Source organism: Falco punctatus (assembly GCF_963210335.1).
Source record: "Falco punctatus genome assembly, chromosome: 10".
NCBI classification, from domain to species: domain Eukaryota; kingdom Metazoa; phylum Chordata; class Aves; order Falconiformes; family Falconidae; genus Falco; species Falco punctatus.
In genome coordinates this window covers 5,438,667-5,457,521 of record NC_137590.1, presented here as the reverse complement: position 1 = coordinate 5,457,521, position 18,855 = coordinate 5,438,667, and the positions used below count along the sequence as shown (strand labels likewise).

Sequence of the window (18,855 nt, the reverse complement as noted above, 5' to 3'; positions counted from 1 at the left end):
GTTCCTGGGGTGTTTAGGATCCTACCCAACAATAAATGCACTGGGATAAGAGCCTAAAGCTGCCCTTATAAAACTGACCAGTGTATGACAGCACTGTAAAGGTGACAGGATGCTTGGGGACACTTCCCACCGGCACAGGACCCTCTGTCCTGCTCCCTCCAGGGTAAGCCACCGCTGCCCCTGGGAAAGTCGCTCCACGCTTGTGTAAGGGCCTCGCTCAGGACGGGCAGGAAGCAGCCAGCTCCCAGTGGTCTTAAAATAGCCGAGCATTATGGGCACACCCTTGTTTTTGAGGGCAAAACCTGAGAAGGGAGCGTGGCCATCAAAGCCGCAAGAAAGGTAACTCCCTCTCTCCCAACCGCTGCCTGTCCGTGGGGATGGGGAGAACCCGTCACGGCGCCTGGGAGGCTGCCGCTGGTGCATGGAGGTGATGGTTTGCGATGAGGTGTCTGTGATGGGTATTTTTTCTTCTCTGAGTCTGACTAATCCCTTTTTAGCCTTGCACTAATTCTCCATGTCTGCGATGCTGCACACCAAGGAATTTCACAGTTTAATTTGACAGCACGTGAAACTGCTTTTGTCTGTCTGCTGTCTGCCAGTCTTGTTCCGTGGTCCCAGCTCCTGTACCAGCCAGGCTGCGGGCCATCACGCCTGGTCCCTCAGGGCACTGGAATCTTCCATCATATTCCCGTTATCCTGCCCCACTCTACCCCACCTGGGCATCGGTCCGCAGTGGGTCAGACAGGCTTTGGTTTGGAAATTCCCTGAATCATGTTCATCATACGGCTGCGGAAGGTGGGGGGGTCTGCAAGTTCCCCCGGCAAACACCTCTGGGAAAAGGGTTTTTCCCCTCCGAGTGGCCCCAGCATCTTCCCCCTTCGCAGTCCCGAAGTGTGGGGCACCGACCCTGCCGTATCCTGCAGGATTTGTGCAGCAGCTGCATCCTCTGCCCAGGAACAGGCAGCTGGCTGACGGCCAGGTGACCTCTGGCTCCAGGACAGCCCCTGGCCTTGCTCATGGGCTGGGGAGCAAAATCCAGGGAAAAAAAAGCCCTGAGGCCACCACATGGGTGAGTGCCGGGGGTCCCCACAGCCCAGCACCCTTCTGACACCAGTGTCTGGGAATGGACTCGTCCCTCTCCCACCCCAGGGACCGTGTGTTGAGAGGAGGTGCCCGATCCTCACCTGAGCAAGCGGTACTTGGCATCTTGCAATCCCCTGGAGAGACGCACCAGCCCGGGTTATTTACTCACTCCTGCCTGTTCCACGCTGCCTGGGGCGGCTGGACGAGAAACCAGCCCATGGGCTGAGAAAATCACCATCAGGGAAGAGCTTCCCCTGCTCTCGCAGGGAGCGGGAGCTGGAAAAACCCTCAGAGAACATGGTGCTGAGCTACCTCCCGCCCCGGGGAGTGTTAGCAGACACAGAGCAGCACAAGGCGGTTTTTTTGCCGGGGATGGAAGGAAAGCAGAGCCGCCTGGGGCCGCAGAGCCACTGCGGATGCTGGCGCGGTGCCCACCGAGCACTCGCCAAGGAGCTGGGGCACAGCTGTGCCCACAGCCAGGGCCGCCCCCCCGCATCCCCCTGCCCCTTCCAGGCATGGCAAGATCCCTCTGGATTACAAACCGGCACCTGACGGGAAACCCGCTGCAGTTCCGGGTTCCCTGTCCCTGCTCCCCGATGTCACTAGGGAAGCACATGCTTTTTTAATATCCTGGAATCACCTGGTTTCAATTTCCAACCGCCAAATCCTCTAAGACTTCAAGGGGGATGGGGCCGCATCCAGTGGGATTTGCAGTCCCCTGAGCTGTCAGGCCCTGTCCGCAGGCTTGACACGCACAAAATCCAGTTTCAGCCTAAATTTTGCTCCCTCCACTGGTCACGTCACTGCTGCCTCAGTTTCCCTCGTGCCAAACAGGGCAGGAAAGCCGTAGCGGGGTGGTGGCACTGGGGCAGGTGAGGATCAGGCGTTGCAGTGGTGGGGATGCAAATCGGGATGAGGCATGTTTTGTGGCCATTTCTCTGTTTGCACATGAGTCAACAGTATCTGGGAATTCTCCTTTTAAAGTGTGGGATGTGTGGTGCTGACTCTGCTGTGCCACCGGCAAAACCACAGATTTAAATCCTCCTCAGCTCCCTGCCCAGGAAAGAGCCGGCAGGGGAGTGCCCATGCTCCCCGCCACTCGGAGGCAGCCCAGTGCCTTTTCAAGGGCTGGTTTTGCCCTGGGAGAAGGTGGATCTGGTGGCAGTGATGCTGGGGTGGGGGATCCCCACATCCCTCCCTGCTGCCTGCAGCGGGGCCGGAGGAGCAGCACATTTCCCTGCTCAGGAGCATCGGGTATGAGGATTTCCCTGGGCCAGGTCTGAGCGCTGGCAGGGGAGGCTGTATAAATAGAAAGGATATTTTTACGGGCTGCATTGTTCCAGGCACGGGTCAGGAGCACAATGAGCCCCTTTCCCTCTCTGCTGGCATTTCTCCACTGCACCTTAGAAAGGCCCCAGAGAGTAAACGGTAACTCCTGCCAAACTGCGAGTTTTTGCAGCCACAACAAAGCGCCTGAAAATATCGCAGCGGGCAGCAGGAAGCTCGGGGCTGGCTGCTGGGAGGCTCCTGCGCCTGCTGCGCCTGACCCCGCAGCCACCCTCGAGGGTTTGGGAGCCCAGCAAGCGCTGCTCGAGGGTTTGGGAGCCCAGCAAGCGCTGCTCCAGCACTGGGGTGACTGGGATGTGCTTGTGGAGGAGCCAGGGCCAGTGTCTGCCCCAGGGTCCTTGGGGACGCGGGGCCCTGGGCTGCTCTCCAGTGCCCGGGAGATGGATGCATCCATCAGCCTCGTCGCCCGCATCCCTGCCCAGCCTCTTGCCCTTCCCGGGAAGGAGAGGGGGCTGCTTGTGCTCCATCCTCCCCTGCGGGCTAAGAAAAGGCAGCAACGAAACGGCACCAGGAAGAGCAGCTCAGCTCTCGCCACATCCTGCTCTCGCTGTGCCGGGCAGGGTTTTTCCGGGGACCAGGTGAGAAGACAGCCCAGGGAGGCAAAGCAAGCGGGTGCTGAGCTGTGCTTGCACGGAAACCCGCAGCAACCACCGGTCAGGCAGGGGGGCAGCAGGACCAGAGCAAGGCAGTGAGAGCCCACGGGACACCCCTCTGGGGCACCGCCAGATCTGGGCTCCATCATCTCTCCAGAGCCAAAGACCCTACAGCTTGCACAGCACAGCCCTCAACCCCCTCCCCTCCAGCTCCCTGTGCACCCCAGAGCAGCCCCCTCCGCCCCCACCCCCAGAGCACCCCCTGCACGGAGCCCCAGCCCCAGCTCCTCTCCTGCCCCGCAGCCACCCCGGCTGCGCTAGCTCAAGTGCTGGGTTCAGGATCAAGCGGCTTTCGGCTGGAGCGAGGACATGGCTTCCAGGCTGCTGAGAACATGCTGCAGCCCGGGCAGGGAACAGGGCAGAGAACGTTCCCTACAAGGACTAAAGGAAAACCCACGCTCACGCTGCCCTCCCTTGTGCTTCCTGGTGCCCCCAGCTGCAGCGCATCCTGAAGGCAGCATCTTCGAAGGAAGGTGAGCCGAAACCCACCTTCCCACAGGGGCCACCCAGGCCCCAGCAAGCACCATGCCACCCCTTCTCCCAGCCAGAGGTCAGCCTGGCTCTGCCGCCACCCCCTCCCCCCCCCCGCCCCTGCTGCCTCAGGTCCACTTCCCATTTCACTAAAGCAACAGCCTCCACTTCCAAGGATGCTCGAAGGGCCCCCGCACACAGATGCTAAGCCACATTCCAGATGTTCCTACCAACTCACAAATGCAGCAAATGAGTCCCAGAAAGGATCCTTACCTGGCATCTGCAGGCACCCTCAGGGTGAGGGCAGGCTCCTGGGCTTGCTGGGCAGGCTGCACATGGACAGGGCTTCAGCAGCGACCGAGCAGCTTCTCATTAGAGTGGAGTAAAATCCTTCAGGCAATTCCTGCTGTGCTGGGAACAGGAACCGGGCAGCTCTGCGCCCCAAGAGCTTGGAGGGTCGGGCTGCTGACATTTAAGCGCATTATTCAAGGCAGCTTCCCCTAGGGTCACAACAACCACCCACCCAGACAAGTACAATGCCATCAGAGGAGCACAGATGAGGGATTTGGGAACCAAACGAGGTGACAGACCACCTCAAGCCCTCCCACTAACACTTGCTCATAAACAAGCAAGCAGGATCACAGGCTGGCGGGACAGCCTGGTCAGCTCTGTGCCCCTACCAGGGCTCCAAAGCACCCCCCCACACTGCCATGCCACAGGACCAACCTCTCCACCCATCGAGGATCTGCCTACGTGGCCGTACAGGCTGACCAGAGCCACCATGACAACATGAGCATCCCGCAGTGCCAGTTACTCAGCACATTAGGGCACCATCAGCAGCTGTGGAAAGCATTCTCCTTTCCAAAAGCCAGCCCTGGCCAGGTGCTTCAGCTCAGATCCCTGGCATCACGAGGAACCCATGTGCTCTCAGCTCACCCCTGATGAAGACACAACTGCTGGGTCAGTCCCAACCCACCTGGCCCTTGCCATGGCCTCAGCATCCTCTGGGCAGCCCTGTTCAAAGGGGACAGGCTCAAGCATCTTGCGCAGTGCCTGCTGCACAGGGGCTGCCAAAAGACATGGTGCCACATCCACCATCTCCCCCTGCAGCCTAGGGACCTCGGGGACCTCAGGGCCCAGGGCCAGAGGTGAAAGAACACACAGACACCAACACTCAGTTAAGTTGTAGGAATTTATTTTAAATAACCTACAGTTGATTAAAAGGGAATTCATGATAAAAATAGAAGATACTTGTTGAGGAAAGGCTGCAGGAAATGGTCTTCGCACACACACTACGCTAACAATGCCTCTAAGACTAATGATTATAGCAAAAAAAGGTTTCACATTAAAATTCTGCTTTTTAATTTTTTTAAAATTTTTTTACACAATTACAAAAGAAAAAATAAAAGCCCTAAAATCTTGATTATTTTCCTTTTTTTGGACCAATGCTCATTTCCCTCGAAATTTATTGACCTGTGAAACTTCTTTTTACACAATAAAATCTTTCAAGTAAAAGAGGGGAGTGGGGCTTAGAAAAAAAGGGGGGAAAAAGGTAAAACAGTCTGACAAACCTAAAAAGTAGATATTCTTGAAGTGTACAGAGCATGTTCAGAACACAGGGTGATGGGAATGTCATTTGTTGCCAATTTCACTTGTCCTCAAATTCCACACGCGTCTCCCCATCACACGGCCCCCTCCCCCCACCCGCTCCCCAAATCTACACGATCTTTAAGATCAAGAAGAAAAAAAAAACTGTTTAAATATTTTAAAATAATTAAAAGAAATAAAAATTCACATTTAAAAAAGGAACACTCAAGTCAGGAGGCCGATCTCCCATCACGCTTTGCTCTGAACAAATGTGGATTTTTGTAATTCATGTTCCAATGCCACGACTGTTTCAAGTGACAAATTGAAAAAGATTTGGGTATTTCCATGACTATAGTGACAGCTGTAACAGGTGCGTTGGGTTTCTTAAGTTTTGTTTATTCGTTATTCTGAAATGGGGTGGGAGGGGGAGGGGAAGGGCAGGGGTTAAGGAGTCCATTTTCTATTAAAATATAGAAGTTATTGCAAAACCCTAACTGTAAAAACGCACCAATATAATTGGATTTTGTATACAGTAGCTAAAGATTCCCACGCTCTCAGTGTGATGGTGAATTTGCCTGGCGGAAGGTTGACAAATCCCCCATCCACTTGCCCTGCCTCAAGAGAAAAACCACACAAACCAGACAGCTAGAATTTGGATCTCTGAAACATTTTTAAATAAGTTGTCCATAGGACAACTGGCTCAGCTCCTTTAGGATATTTCCAGGTTATGCTTTCTGCAAGATGTTGGCTGTTTTATTTGATGCTCACTTGCCCCTTTCCTCCCCCTTCCCCAGCATCCAAGGACAAGTAAGGCTCACAGTTTATCAATCTCCCTAAAAACCAGGCTACTCCCTTTTCCCATAAAATTCAGCTCATTAAAAACAGGTTAAAACTCATAGTCTTCCTCTGCCATGTCGATAGCCCAGGCAAATTTCTCTCGCTGGGTTTTGTTGTAAATCTTCTCTATAGGAATTCCCCACTTCTTACACCTGCAGGAGAGGAGATGCTGTTAAGAGTCAACACAGCGCAGGCACTCAGCCCCTCGCTGTGCACAGGGCCACCCTGCTCTCCCCCAGCACCTTCCTAAGCTCTGCTCCGCTACAGAACACGCCACCCCGCCGCGCACGACTGCTCTCCTGGTGTTAGACCCTGCAGGTTCCGCGACCATCACCTCCCAGTGCGGTGCTGGCTTTGGTTGGCCAAAGAGTCCCCGCCTCAAGGGACACACAGCTTCCCGAGACCAGGCACAGAGACCGCTATCTCTGGCAGCACAGGGGCACTGCTCTCTCAGCCACAGCCCTTGTCTGCTAATGCGGGGACGAGGCAGAAGTGACGGGGTGGGTCCTTCCAGCACACCCCAGGCAGATGCTTACCAAGCAACAGAGATCCTGGGATCCAGATAGTTGAGTTTGGAGGTGCCCAAAGCGATCTGCTTGTTCTCCTCCCTATCTGTAGCCTGAACCTCCAGCTTCATCAGTTGCTCCTCAATCCTCTGCACTGCTTTCTTCTTGCTCTCCACTGTCCTGTGGTGGGAAAAAAAAAAATATCAAAGCATTTAATTCCTAATACCGTGCTAGGCTTGAGATGGCAGCCCATGGGAACCCAAAGGGACTCTGCTCAAGGTAAGCGATGCCGCCAGCCACAAAGGGCAGCTGTGTCAGCACAGATGGTGACACAAACCACTCAGCACATGCAATTAAGAACTGACATTTTCAAGAAGCAGAGCAGAAACCTTAAGCAGCGGTTTTGTTTTAAAGGGTTGGAAGCAACAGCCTGAACTGTACTGATGCTATACCCACTTTAAAACCAGCCCGTCGATCCCTCCGATAGTCATGCTCTGATTCTGCTTTCAGAGCTCCCCTAACAGCACCCCTGTGGCTATTCTGCAGAGCCCACACAGAGTCTGAGCGCATCATCTGCCCCCATGGGCTTCCAACGGAGCAGAGCAGAACCCAGAAGAGTACAGGTGCAATCGTGTAGCTCCTGGCTCCGCATTAAGATGGCTACGCTGCACGCTGGATCCATCGCTCTGCTCGGGCCTGGGCAGCAGGGCGGGTGAGCACTGGCTGGTGCTCACCTCAGAGTGCCGAGACACACACTGGAGAGTAGTGCTAGAGACCACAGCAGGAACTGCAGTGTCACACCATCCTACGGTTCTCAACTTGGAGACAATTTCTTCATGTACAGAAGAAAGAGGGCGCAGGAAAGCCTGAGGGAGCCTTCCCAGATCACAGGCTGGGGCAAACAGAATACAGGATGAAAGACCCACTCTGAGCCAAAAGTACTGGGAGCATTGCACAGCCTAGTAACACTAGCCTTACTTTTTAGACTTCTCATCCCTCCGGACCTTGGCATCAGCTTTGGCGCTTTTCAGTTCTCTCCTGGCATCAGCTAACTGCTCCTTCTTGGCATCGATCTAGGAGAGGCAAAACCAGACGGCAGCACTGTGAACAAGCTGCTGACAACGTGGCAGTCACCCCAAGGCAGCATGACCCAGGGGGCAAGTTTGTGACCATGTTCAGAATCTACCAGCGGTCAGACCCACTTCTGCAGAACAGTTAGGCCACTGGCCTTTCAGTTTGATGTAAAGCCTAGTGTGGTGAACACTCCCCTCAAACTAGGGCCCCACTCACTTCTGAGGACAAGGTGGTGCTGGGCGTTTTCTCACACAGCTACAACCAAGCAGGCACAGGAATTGGCTTGGCCTGGGACTGGCCGACAGCCCCTCTAGGCAGCTTGTCTGCCTCCACTGTATCCCACCAGTACCAACTCTGCGATTGTAAGATGGAAGGATGATCCCTGTGCCCTCAGCAGGAATCAGTTCTTGCCCCAGATCCTACAGGCTGAAAGCTGTTAAGGCCTCAGGCAGTTCTTCCCCAGTAAGTTTAGGATTCAGGGAGATTTAGTGTTTTGCAGCCCCTTTTCAACCATTCCCCTTCAACGCTCCCCACGCTCTAAGACCCAGGGTGAAGGCAGCCATGTTAGGTGTTACAGAAGCAGGGGACACTGCAGTGCCAAACCAAAGTCCTTATTGTGAAGGTTATTCTAAAGCCAGACCAGGAACAGACCTAACCCCTTTGGACCTCATGGCCTTCACCAGAAACAATCTGCAAAGGAAGAGGTCAAGTCAGAGGGGCAAAGTGTACCACGTACACAGAGTGCACTGACAGCAGCCTGGGATTCGTAGGACAGGAGTGGATGCCTACGCCGGCTCTTTAGGGGACACAAATCAGAGCTAGAGACTGCTGCTCTGAAGTTTCAGTGGCAGCAGAACACATAGCTATGGGATGAAGGGCAGATAGAAAGGGTCTGGTCTTGGTCTTTACAAGTAAAAGATGACTCAGACTGAAAGGTGTCCCTTTCAGCTCACTCCTCCTCTCCAAGCAGGCCCATCTCTGATGCAGCCCTAACCAGCCCCCGCTAGGGAAAGGCAGGCTCTGCTTCCCCTTCACACCCCGAGTGAAAGGGAACGTGACTCCTGAGATGCAGCACCCGGAGCCCTGTCCCAGCCCAAGCGCCGGGCACGGTCGGGGTACCTTGCTCTGCAGGTTCATCATGGACTTCTCAAAGGTCTTCGGCGGAGCCCTCTGATGGTTACACAAAATGGCAACCGCTCGGTTGGCACGGTTATAGGAGAGGATCTTTGCTGGGATGTTGTCGTCCGCTGCGAAGCACAAGAAAGTGGTGAGCAAGTGGGTTCTCCAGGGCTGTGCAGCCCCAGCCAGTGTCACACCAGCTCTGCAAGCTCACAGTCACCGCAGAACTGGCCCTCCCCTCTGGTGGGCCCGTGCAACTCTGCACAACTACAGCTCGAAGAGCCTGACCACTTCCATCTTGGGCCCTAACTCTTTCTGGGACCATTACTTTGGTAGCAACGAAGACACCATTTGCCACTCAAGACTGGAAGCACGCCCATGTTGAGAGCAGAGGACAGCAGGCCCATACTGCTCAAGCCACTGCTGGGCTTCACAGATCCAACGGACCCAACTTCGTAAAGCCGTTAAAGTGCAAGCTAGCAGTGCTCGACAGAGGCTGTGAATGAGCAGCCAAGAAACCTGGGGCTGTTACAGATGCGTCTGCCTTGTCTGCCACCTACAGAACTTTACAATTAACAGAAAGCAAGGAAGATATTTGATAAAGGACAGGTATAAACTAGCAGGCACACCCTGGTGTGCTCACAAGTCAGCTCTGCTCTGTCCCAGTGCTGGGCTGCTCAGCTACCCCAAAAGACGGTCTGGCTGCAGTGTTTTGGTCAGACCTCAGGCGTTTGACATTTGCAATGAGGAAGTGGTGTACAGATACGAGACTTGTGGCTAAGGCAAGGAAGCCAGGTCTATATTGCAGGATAAGATCTGTTCCTTTCACAGTTTCAAGGACAAAACTTACGATTAGTGAGCTCCTTGAGCTGCTGCTGTAGCGTGATGGAAGCATTGTAAGTACGGAATACCTTGGCTGTCAGTCCCTCCATAAGGTCTTGAAGGTGTTTATTTAAGATACTGGTCTAAGGAAACAGAAAGATGACAGTTAGCACTAGAACTGACCTCAGGATGTGTGAAATCTCTGGACACGCAGCTGATGAAGCTCATGGCTGAAGCCTAATGTACTCAGACCTGACCACAACCTTACCGAAACCACAGGAAAAGTGAACAAAGAACCAACAAGTACTAGATTGCTATCAAGTACCACAACAAGTACCACATGTAGCCAAAAATCTTTTCTTCTGTGTGGAGGTTTTGGTTCCAAACAGATAGAAATGTGCCTGTCCCACTGCAGGGAAGGTGCCTGAACCACCACAGTGCTCCCACAGAGCCAAATGTGCAGATGAGAATGGCATCTAAAAATCTGTCACCTCACACAATCATCATCTCTGAACTCTGAAAACAACTTCCCCAAGTCAGAGCCAGCCAGGCTCACCCGGACCAAAGGACATTGCTTCAGGAACCTGTGGGCACAGGGACAATACAGACACCAGACTGAGACTCTCACTGCTTTTAGGCCACTCAGGGCAGCCCTGGAAGAAAATTGCCACTGAAGCCATTTCTGGAACACGGCAGCTGTTATTGTCTGGTGCAGAGCAAGCCTGTTCATGGTGCTCTACCACCACCCCTCATCATTAACTATGTGCTTACATTGAGGCGGTCGAAGAGGTCATCCTCAGGCTGCTTGTTCTCCATGAACAGCTGAAGATTCTTGAACACCTGCAGGAAAAGAAAATCAACAACTTCAGGTACACAGACCAGACAGCGCTGGGTAGCAGCAACACATAAGGGAAGCAACACTGCCAGGGAGCCACTTAAAACTATTTTCAGGCAACAGTGATAATGCTGGATGTTACTTCTCAGCAGGCAAAGACCCATGTCTCTACAGTGCTTGTGTTGAAGGTTCCTCGCTAGCAACAGGAGTCTTGAGTGTTTGATGCCCTTTACCCTCATCCTTTAGATCAAGATTACAGGAGACCTGATTCTGCTCTGGCTTAGCTGCCTAACAGAGAAAGAGACCCCAAAGACACCATCTTTCCCTTACTCTCCATTATTACTCCAGCCAGAGACCCCCAAGCCATTTCCCATGGCTACCATGGCTTGGTAGCGAAGCTACCAAAACCCCTACTTTCTCATTGCTGCATTAAATGTTTCACACAATTCCAACCCAAGCAAGTGTCAGTAGGTTAGGGAGAATAATCAAGACATCTTTGATTATACAGAGACCACAAATCCCAGCTTTGCACGCTCCAAATCCCCAGTTCCCAGCTTCTCAACAACACGTTCTTCTATAGACGCCTAATATACAAAGGCTTCGAGTTCCACAATAATCAATTCCCCATTGTAAGCACTGAAGAAGAAACACCAAGAGATACCAACACCCATAAATTTAAAAACAGGAAAAACTTTTTCTTTCAACAAAGAAGTAAGAATTCCAGCACATGCTCATTTCTATGGCAGCTGTAGTTTTTTTTTCCAGTTGTTTTGCTCTCCAAGGAGCGAACGTTCGCTACTGACTATGGTTACAATTACCACAGTATTATACATGCCGTATCTAACATACTCTGCTGACTGCAGAGCTGTGGGCCAGAGGCAAATCTGCTACACCCAGAAAATCAAAAGGTGGTTTTGGATAGTGCCCTCCAGGTTCACACTGCTGGATGGGGATTTATTCCAGAATGAGGTCAAAGCCACAGCAGATTTTAAATTGGTGGATGACTAAAAAAATAAAGGAGTTAACGTTGCGTAAGAAAGAAGTATTGGTTAGCGGATAGCCAGGTTCATAGGCCAGAGGTATCGGTGCACCTACTCTGTATGCTCTGGAGCGCCCAATATCAAGACCTACTTCAGTGAGGGCTCAGCTCCAAGGGGAACAAAACCACCGTGACAGAGAAGCTGGTATCACGAACGCCCAAGTCGGACTGCTAGTCCAGCACTGGTATTTCAGAACCTTTTATGCTATTACTTGTCATACGGGCCTAGAACTCTACCATCTACAGGTGACAAAACCAACTCAGCTGACCAGAATGAGACCCAAGAAACTCCTCTAACATAGCCGCTACAGTTATGTTACGCCAATTCTTGACACGAGACCACAGGGAAAAGCAGTTAAGATGTTTAAGTATCTCATCTGCTGGGTTATGTTACACCACCAGCCCGCTGATCTTCCATGGCACTGCCAATAAAATGGGAACATTAACAGATTTATTTTCTGGCTAAGTATCTGACCTGTGATGAAGCACCAGGTTACTGTCATCAAAACTGTGCTGATATTTTTCTGTGATTCAGTCTACGTATGTGTTTTTGGAGATGCCTTACCCTCTTCTCAACGGGGACTTTGTTGTAGTATCGGATGGAGTCTTTCCCGAGGAAATCAAATTCAACCACGTATTCCTGGCCATCCAGTTCAGGATGCAGCTTGATATGTTCTACTCTCAGAGAGCAGCAGCCTACAGTGTCAGCTGTCTCTCCTTCTTCTTTTTCATTACCAGCTCTCAGAGCAAGCTAGATTTATATCAAGACAAGAAAAGTAAGCATTTCAAACCATCCCAGTAATGTATAGATGCTGGAAACTTTCAGACACTGGCCTAGAATCAGCAGTGTCCATAGGAGAAGAGAAAGGAAGAAAGTGCATCTGAGTGGATAAAACCGACACTTAGAAAATTCTAATAAAACCAACACTAAATCCTCTTTAAATCTGTTTTAAATAACCCTCCATTAAAACCACAAATCTACCAATCTACCAAAATACCTCATTTTAAGAGAAATTTAAAGCAAGATGTTTTGCCAGCTTTCACTCACTAACTCAAACTGTGACAGTTCTGACCAATGGAAATCCATTTCAAAACATTTGATATTTAAAGAAAAAAATATTAAGCTGACTTTCTTGTGAGCTTAACCTCATACAAAATCATAAAGTTCAGTTGTTTATCTTCTATGATCCTACCTCTTCGCTGCATGCTAAAAAACAGACTTTAAATAGCACACAGGACACTTCTGGTTATATAAATTATCTAAAGGCTACATTAAAAAAAAAAAAAAAAAAAAAAAGGTTTTAACAGTACTGGCTAAACCAATTTCTAAGTTTTGAAAAGAAACCTTCAGCATTCATATAAACCCAGAATTATTCACATCTAACTTCTCTGATTTACACCAAACTCTTTTGAACAAAACTTGTTAATTTCGTCGGTTAGTGCCATACACTACCAGGGCAACAGCTCTCTGGGAACTGGTTTTAAGTAGCTTTAAATGGACCAATACAACTGCAGTTTTCTTTACGCTGTGGTAAAAAAATTAGCATAATTATGCAACCTCACAACTGTGACCTCAAACTAAAGAGGTGACAAACCAGCAGAAATTCACAGCCGGAAAACTGAAACAGCTGGAGACAAAAGGCCCATACAAACCTCCCAGTAATCCAACTGGGCGACTCTGGAACCAGACTGTGAATTTTGCCTGAACTAAAACAATGCTGCCTGAAATAGCCACATTTAGTACAATAGCTTATTGCTCTGGATTCCAGGTAGTGGGAAGGAAAAGGAGACGGGAGCCTGCCCACCAGGAAGTCTCAGGAAACCTCAAGCGACTGGGCTCCATTCTGCCCTAGGAACAGACAGCGTTCTCAAGTATTCTCAGCTGGACGGGAAAGGTAAGAGGAGCGTGCTGGGAACGAGCCTTACTTTATCAATGAAGTACAGCGCCACAGCCCTCTGCCGTACTTTCATCTCTTTGGATTTCCAGTCTTCTCGATACTGATTTCGGATTTTATCTACACACTTCTTCAACCTCCGAGCTGTTTCATACTTCTGCCAGTCCTTCTCACCCTGCAAAGTTACAATAGAGAGCATAAGAAAGCAGGACCAGTTCCAATCTGCACCTCCAGGCTTTGCAAGTCTGTGTGTGGCAAACTGTCTCCCTGTACAAAACCACTGAGATTTTGCTGCTACCAGCTCAACTTCAAACTATGCTGCCATGCAGCTGTAAGTAATTCAGATTTCCATGATATTAAACGCTTCCACAGAAGCGACTATAAAGACACAAACCATAATATGGTCTCAACATATAAATGGTTTCCTCTGCTTTATTCAGATGACAGTTACATTCCTTCAGCTGTATAATTAAACATCCATAAAACTTGAAAGCAACATCAACAGTTCATCACTGTTATATATTCAAGTCACAGCAAAAACAAGGAACAGAGATTTTCCCCTGCACTTGTAGGACAAATCCCCTGTTATTAATCCAGGAGAAAATATCTTGGGTGGGTGGGGGTGGAGACTTAATGAGAACAACTTAAATCCTACCTCTGAAAATGGAAGGTTACTTGTCTTTCAACAGTTTTATCATTGCTTTTATGCAATCGATCTGATGACTGATTATTTGCTCCCACAGCAGGTTTTTTGGTTGGGTTTAGGTTTTTTTTGCAGTCATGAGCTCCTTCTCAGCCAGTAGGCTGGCCACATTTTTTATTTTACGATCAACTAATTAGCAACCCATGGTTAGTGCTTTACTACATGATCAGACAGAGGAAGTTAGGGCAAAAAGTAGGTCAAGTATCAAGGGGTGCAAGTCTGTTCTTGGATGAGTTGCTTCGTTTTAGGTTTACACAGGGTAAAGGACTCTTCCTACAAATGACACAATGATGCTTTTCAATAGTTATTTCCCAGATTTTATCTGCTCTCATGTGCAGTAATTGTATTATTTCTTTTCAAGGAGGAACAAAAGCACAGAAACTTTCCTATGTTTTTCCATCCATGCAGGATGAAATAGCAAGACAGCTTTACGTCCTATCTCTCTCCTAGCCAACAGTTACACTTGCTTCTTGGAGACGTGACCAGTAAGATGATTTTTTGTAAAAAACTAGATCTTCACCTTAATTCTTGAGCTAGGGTTCAACATTATGTATTTGATAGAGCCCTGGATGTTCTCAGTCCATGACACCAGCCAGGTAACCTTGTTATCATGCCGGACCTCCTTCCATTTGTGTCCTGGTGGAGGGGGAGGGATCTTTGAATCCCTGCAGAGAATTACAAAACAGAAAATAAAAACTATTTGAAGAGACTTCCACGTCATCAAAACAGAGAAAGTAATGAACACCATCATACAAAGAAAGCACAGGGAAAGAAACTGAGACAACGTAACTACCTGTTTCCACAAGCAGGAAGGCAAGTGAATCAAAGTGAACAGTCAAAGATCAGAAATGTAACTGCTATCTGTATGTATCTGCTGAAGAATTATACTATAGGTGGGAACACACATCGCTAGGATCATCTCTGTCTTGTTCACACTGCAACAGCATCAACACTTACCAGGAAAGAGAAGCCCACCAAACCTTAGCTTTCAACATCAAGGAAACCAAGTAGGGTAACCTATCTAGAAGATAATTAATTTCTGGAAATAGTAGCAGGAACGACTGTTTAAGCAAATGTAGGTTGCAAATATGTTGACAGAGTTCTACACGAAACCCATGGTAGCCTTGTTCAGTCTTTGCTTGTATGACTCAGTTTCTTGCCCATATACGAGTAAGATAAGCAGCACGCATATTTCTACAGGCTTGAGTATCAACCTATACAGGATTTTAAAAAAGTGACTATCCTATCTAGAAAGTAAAGCTAAGGTGTGAAGCATCCAGTGCTCACTTGCTGCAGTTAATGATGATGTCTTCTGGCATGATGCGTCTCTTTAACATGCCCATTTTGGGATGGTTCCCACGACCTCGGAAGAGACCTGGGGGTTCAATCTTAAAGTTGGCAATTCTCTCCTTGTGGTTGTCCATCACACAGTAACCATATTCCTTCAATAGCCGCTCATTCTCCTCTTTGATTTTCTAGAAATAAGCCAAAAGCAAAGATGATACAGTATATCCAGCACCACACACACATCTCTAAATGCCAAGACTTAAAAAATTTTCGTATTTGCACCACACTAATACTGAAGACCAGACTCAAAACCAGATCCCCACCATGCCAAGGGCTGTATCAACACACAGCGCAGCAGGCTGTCCAGAAAAGCATTCATAAAATGCAAGCAGCACGAACTGGAAAAAGGGAAAGAATGTGAGAAAACTCTCTTAAAACTTGTATTTCAGGGAAACAGATTAGGGCTGGTGAAGACAGCGACCATTTTGCTACAGTAGAGGCATGTACCTCTATCCATGTATCATAGCTGCAAGAGCAGCCCCAGCACAGTAGTGCTGCTTTACAGTCTATTCAGCGTTTGACATCCACCAGACTTCACATCTTCTTGGTTTTGTATAAAAACTCAAGACTTCTGCGTTGGAGCTGAGCATCAGAAAGCGGGCAGAGGAATGTCTCCAGTCTGCCACATGTCAAGCCTGTGTCAGCAAATAGTCTCAGAAGCACAACACAGTCTAAGCAAAAATGTGCTGAGATTTCATGCATACTTCTGTGTTTGAAGTCTAATTATACAGAAGGAAAAATAAAAACATTGCAGCTCGAAATAAAACATCTGACCCATAGACACCACTGGCGCGTCAGCTAAGAAACTAACAGAAAAAGCCATTTCTGCTCCATCGTTAACAGCTACCACGGATGGGAACCAAGAAGGGCTCACTCACATGTTTATCAAATGGGAACGGCAGTAAGACAGGGGCTCTCTATTTTGCTGGGACCCCTCTGACCCCAAAAGCCGTACTTGCAAGCTACCAGGCCCCACTCAAAGGACAATTACTGTAGTGTTGCAAAAGATCAACTGAGAACTCGGGGCAAGTTTCCAACTTCCACTGCAATAAGTTTCACTCATCTAAACTATTCAGTTCTCTCCCCACAAGCCACTGTAGTCATGCTGCTGGAAAATAAAGTTTGGTTTTTTATTCAGAAAACTTCTTTACCTGATATTTAAGATTTGTTCTCTCATTTTATTCACTAATGTCATTGCTGCATGCTTCCCACCATCACCAGTTTTGCCCTCCAGACCCAAGGAGGTTCTAAAATGAAAATCTATTCTCAACTGAGTATCTACTGCTCATTATTGGCCAGGAACCAAGGATCCCAAGGAGGTAGCACCTCTGATTCTCTTTATTTACTTAAGTAGGATCAGGAGCCTTAGCCCTATCAATATAATTTTAAGTCAGGATAAAGATTCAGCTGTAAAAGCAGTGCTTTGCCCTACCTGAGCTGCACAGTAAAGATTCCTACAGTTAACCTTAAAGTAATAATTTGAAAGCTAGTAAACACTAGCTTACAAACAGCAAGGCAGGCAGAGAAATGATTACACAAAGATGTTAACAAGCCAGCTAAGAATCAAGAAGTCTCCTAGAATTCCCTCTGGTACCTGTTTCTCCTCCTTAGACATCTGTTTCCTAGCTTCCGACTGGGCTTTGAAATACTGGCTCATGTGGGTGAAGTCACACTTGCTGAGGTTGGTGATAGTGCTCTTCTCTTCAGAGGTCATTTCCTTCCAGAAAGAAAGCAGCACTTCAAGTTTTCACACATAGCAAGTTTTCATGCATAGCAGAGCTTACCCTACCCCAGGCACTTTTAACAGAAAGAATAGACAGGTTCTCACAATAAACTCCCAAGCATCCCCTAGTTCCACATGCTCACTCCGACTAAGGTCAAGGAGATACGGACAAGGAGCAGAGCGTATGGATGCTGGCCTTCCAGCATTCTGATCTCAGAGTGCTGGTGCTGCACCACCTCCCAGAGCGCTCTCGCACTGAACAGTGCCTGGGACTGTTGAGGGATAAGGAGAAAACCCCAGTAACCCATCTAGGAAAACCGCATCACCTGATCAAAAGGTCTGATCTTACGGCTTGATGACTGAGGTGAAGTTCTGAGTTTTAGGTCTTTGGAAGAGGTTTCTTTCTAATATAAAGCTGGCTCTTCGACAAGGCAAGTAACAGTCAGATTAGCTATACCCCATCACCCCATAACAAGCAGATTTGGTTGGGTTAAGTCTGACTTTGCTGGTTTAGAAAGGTACTTATGCCAGGGTCCTTCCTGGTGAAACTACAGGATGAACTGGAAAACTCAGAGCTACAATCTAAGGCAGCTTTTAGTTGCCTTCAGTGAACTTTCCTGTGCATGGGACAGTAGCCCCTTTTCATTGCCCAGTGCTGAGCACGCCTGCAGTCACTGCAGCCCCAGTCTACATGCATACCTTTCTCCAGTCTTTGAAAAAGTTTTTCCTGAAGATCTCCTTTGTAGTGTACTCATGATCAAGCATTTTTGCAAAGAATGTGGCAACTTCTTCTGCTTTGGTACTCAGCTTCATGACTTTACCTACAAAGAAAGGTTTTCTTTTTAAAGAAAACTGTAAACAAGAATTGAAGCCAGAAAGAGGTCATAGTAACTACCTTAAAGGACGCTGTATTTTTACCACAGAGAAGTTTTTCCTAAAAAAAAAATAACACATAATACAGCAAATTGGATGGACAAAGGAAACAGAGGAGCACAATTGCTTGACTAGCATCATAAACATTTAGAAAAAAAGTTTCCTCTAGAATCTAAACATTAAAAAAAGCAATAGCAATCTGATGCGAGACAGGTCTGAGACATGGAGGGCAGGAAGGGGAAAGGCCTCCTGCAGGAAACCCTATGCTGAGACACCCCAGTGGTATGCACGCTCCTGGGGAAATACTGCTGTTTGAAGTGGAAAAGGCAAGGGATTTTATGAAACTTCATATTCCAGCACTCACATATATGGGAAATAAAGTCTTTGTATTCCACTTCTACCCACAGAGGGTCTCTGCTTTGGAACACCCCTTCCAGCCTTTAGCTTTTTCTAGCCAGGAAAAGCCCTTCTTCCTATGGATACACCACAAATAGGCTGGAAAGTGCTGCCAAATATTTAACTTTCCTTCACTGCAGGGAAATGTGTCAGGATTCTGCTAACTGTTCCCTTTGCTGTGGAAATGCACTCCTGTGTCTCCAACTCGGCCTCAAAAAGCTAGTCATTTTTAAGACAGACTGAGCTTTCAGTGAACGAAGAGGTCACATTTCAGCTTATCTGCAAGACTGCAGTACAAGGTGAAATTGCTGCATGGGAAGACTTTACCAGACAAAGGAAAAGAGGCTGCTGCAACACTGAAGCCGTTGATTTGACATCGAACATTCACATCTAGCATCTTTGTGGGCCAGACTGCACTCCTGACAACACATGAGGTGCCAGTGATCCCTGTGAAGGGCTTTGCATGCAGCTCACATCTCCAGCTAGTTGCAAGAAATATTTAAAGTCCCAATAGGCTGGCAGACAGTTAACACCTGTGGATTTTT

The 18,855-nt window shown here is 48.7% G+C and overlaps 1 protein-coding gene across 1 annotated transcript in view; it reads right to left on the bottom strand.

Moving 5' to 3' along the window:
- Window positions 1-4,727: 4,727 nt before the first annotated feature.
- TOP1 (DNA topoisomerase I) overlaps window positions 4,728-18,855 on the bottom strand; it is a 69,044-nt gene continuing 54,916 nt past the window's right edge. Inside the window, exons 10-21 of the mRNA XM_080406005.1 lie at window positions 17,741-17,862; window positions 16,913-17,035; window positions 15,259-15,446; window positions 14,492-14,636; window positions 13,300-13,443; window positions 11,939-12,124; window positions 10,271-10,339; window positions 9,528-9,642; window positions 8,678-8,805; window positions 7,463-7,557; window positions 6,515-6,664; window positions 4,728-6,130 (exon numbers count right to left, since the gene is read on the bottom strand). Of these exons, the coding sequence (XP_080262131.1) occupies window positions 6,028-6,130; window positions 6,515-6,664; window positions 7,463-7,557; window positions 8,678-8,805; window positions 9,528-9,642; window positions 10,271-10,339; window positions 11,939-12,124; window positions 13,300-13,443; window positions 14,492-14,636; window positions 15,259-15,446; window positions 16,913-17,035; window positions 17,741-17,862 (1,568 nt within the window). The 3' untranslated portion in view covers window positions 4,728-6,027. The remainder of the gene's footprint in view (window positions 6,131-6,514; window positions 6,665-7,462; window positions 7,558-8,677; window positions 8,806-9,527; window positions 9,643-10,270; window positions 10,340-11,938; window positions 12,125-13,299; window positions 13,444-14,491; window positions 14,637-15,258; window positions 15,447-16,912; window positions 17,036-17,740; window positions 17,863-18,855) is intronic.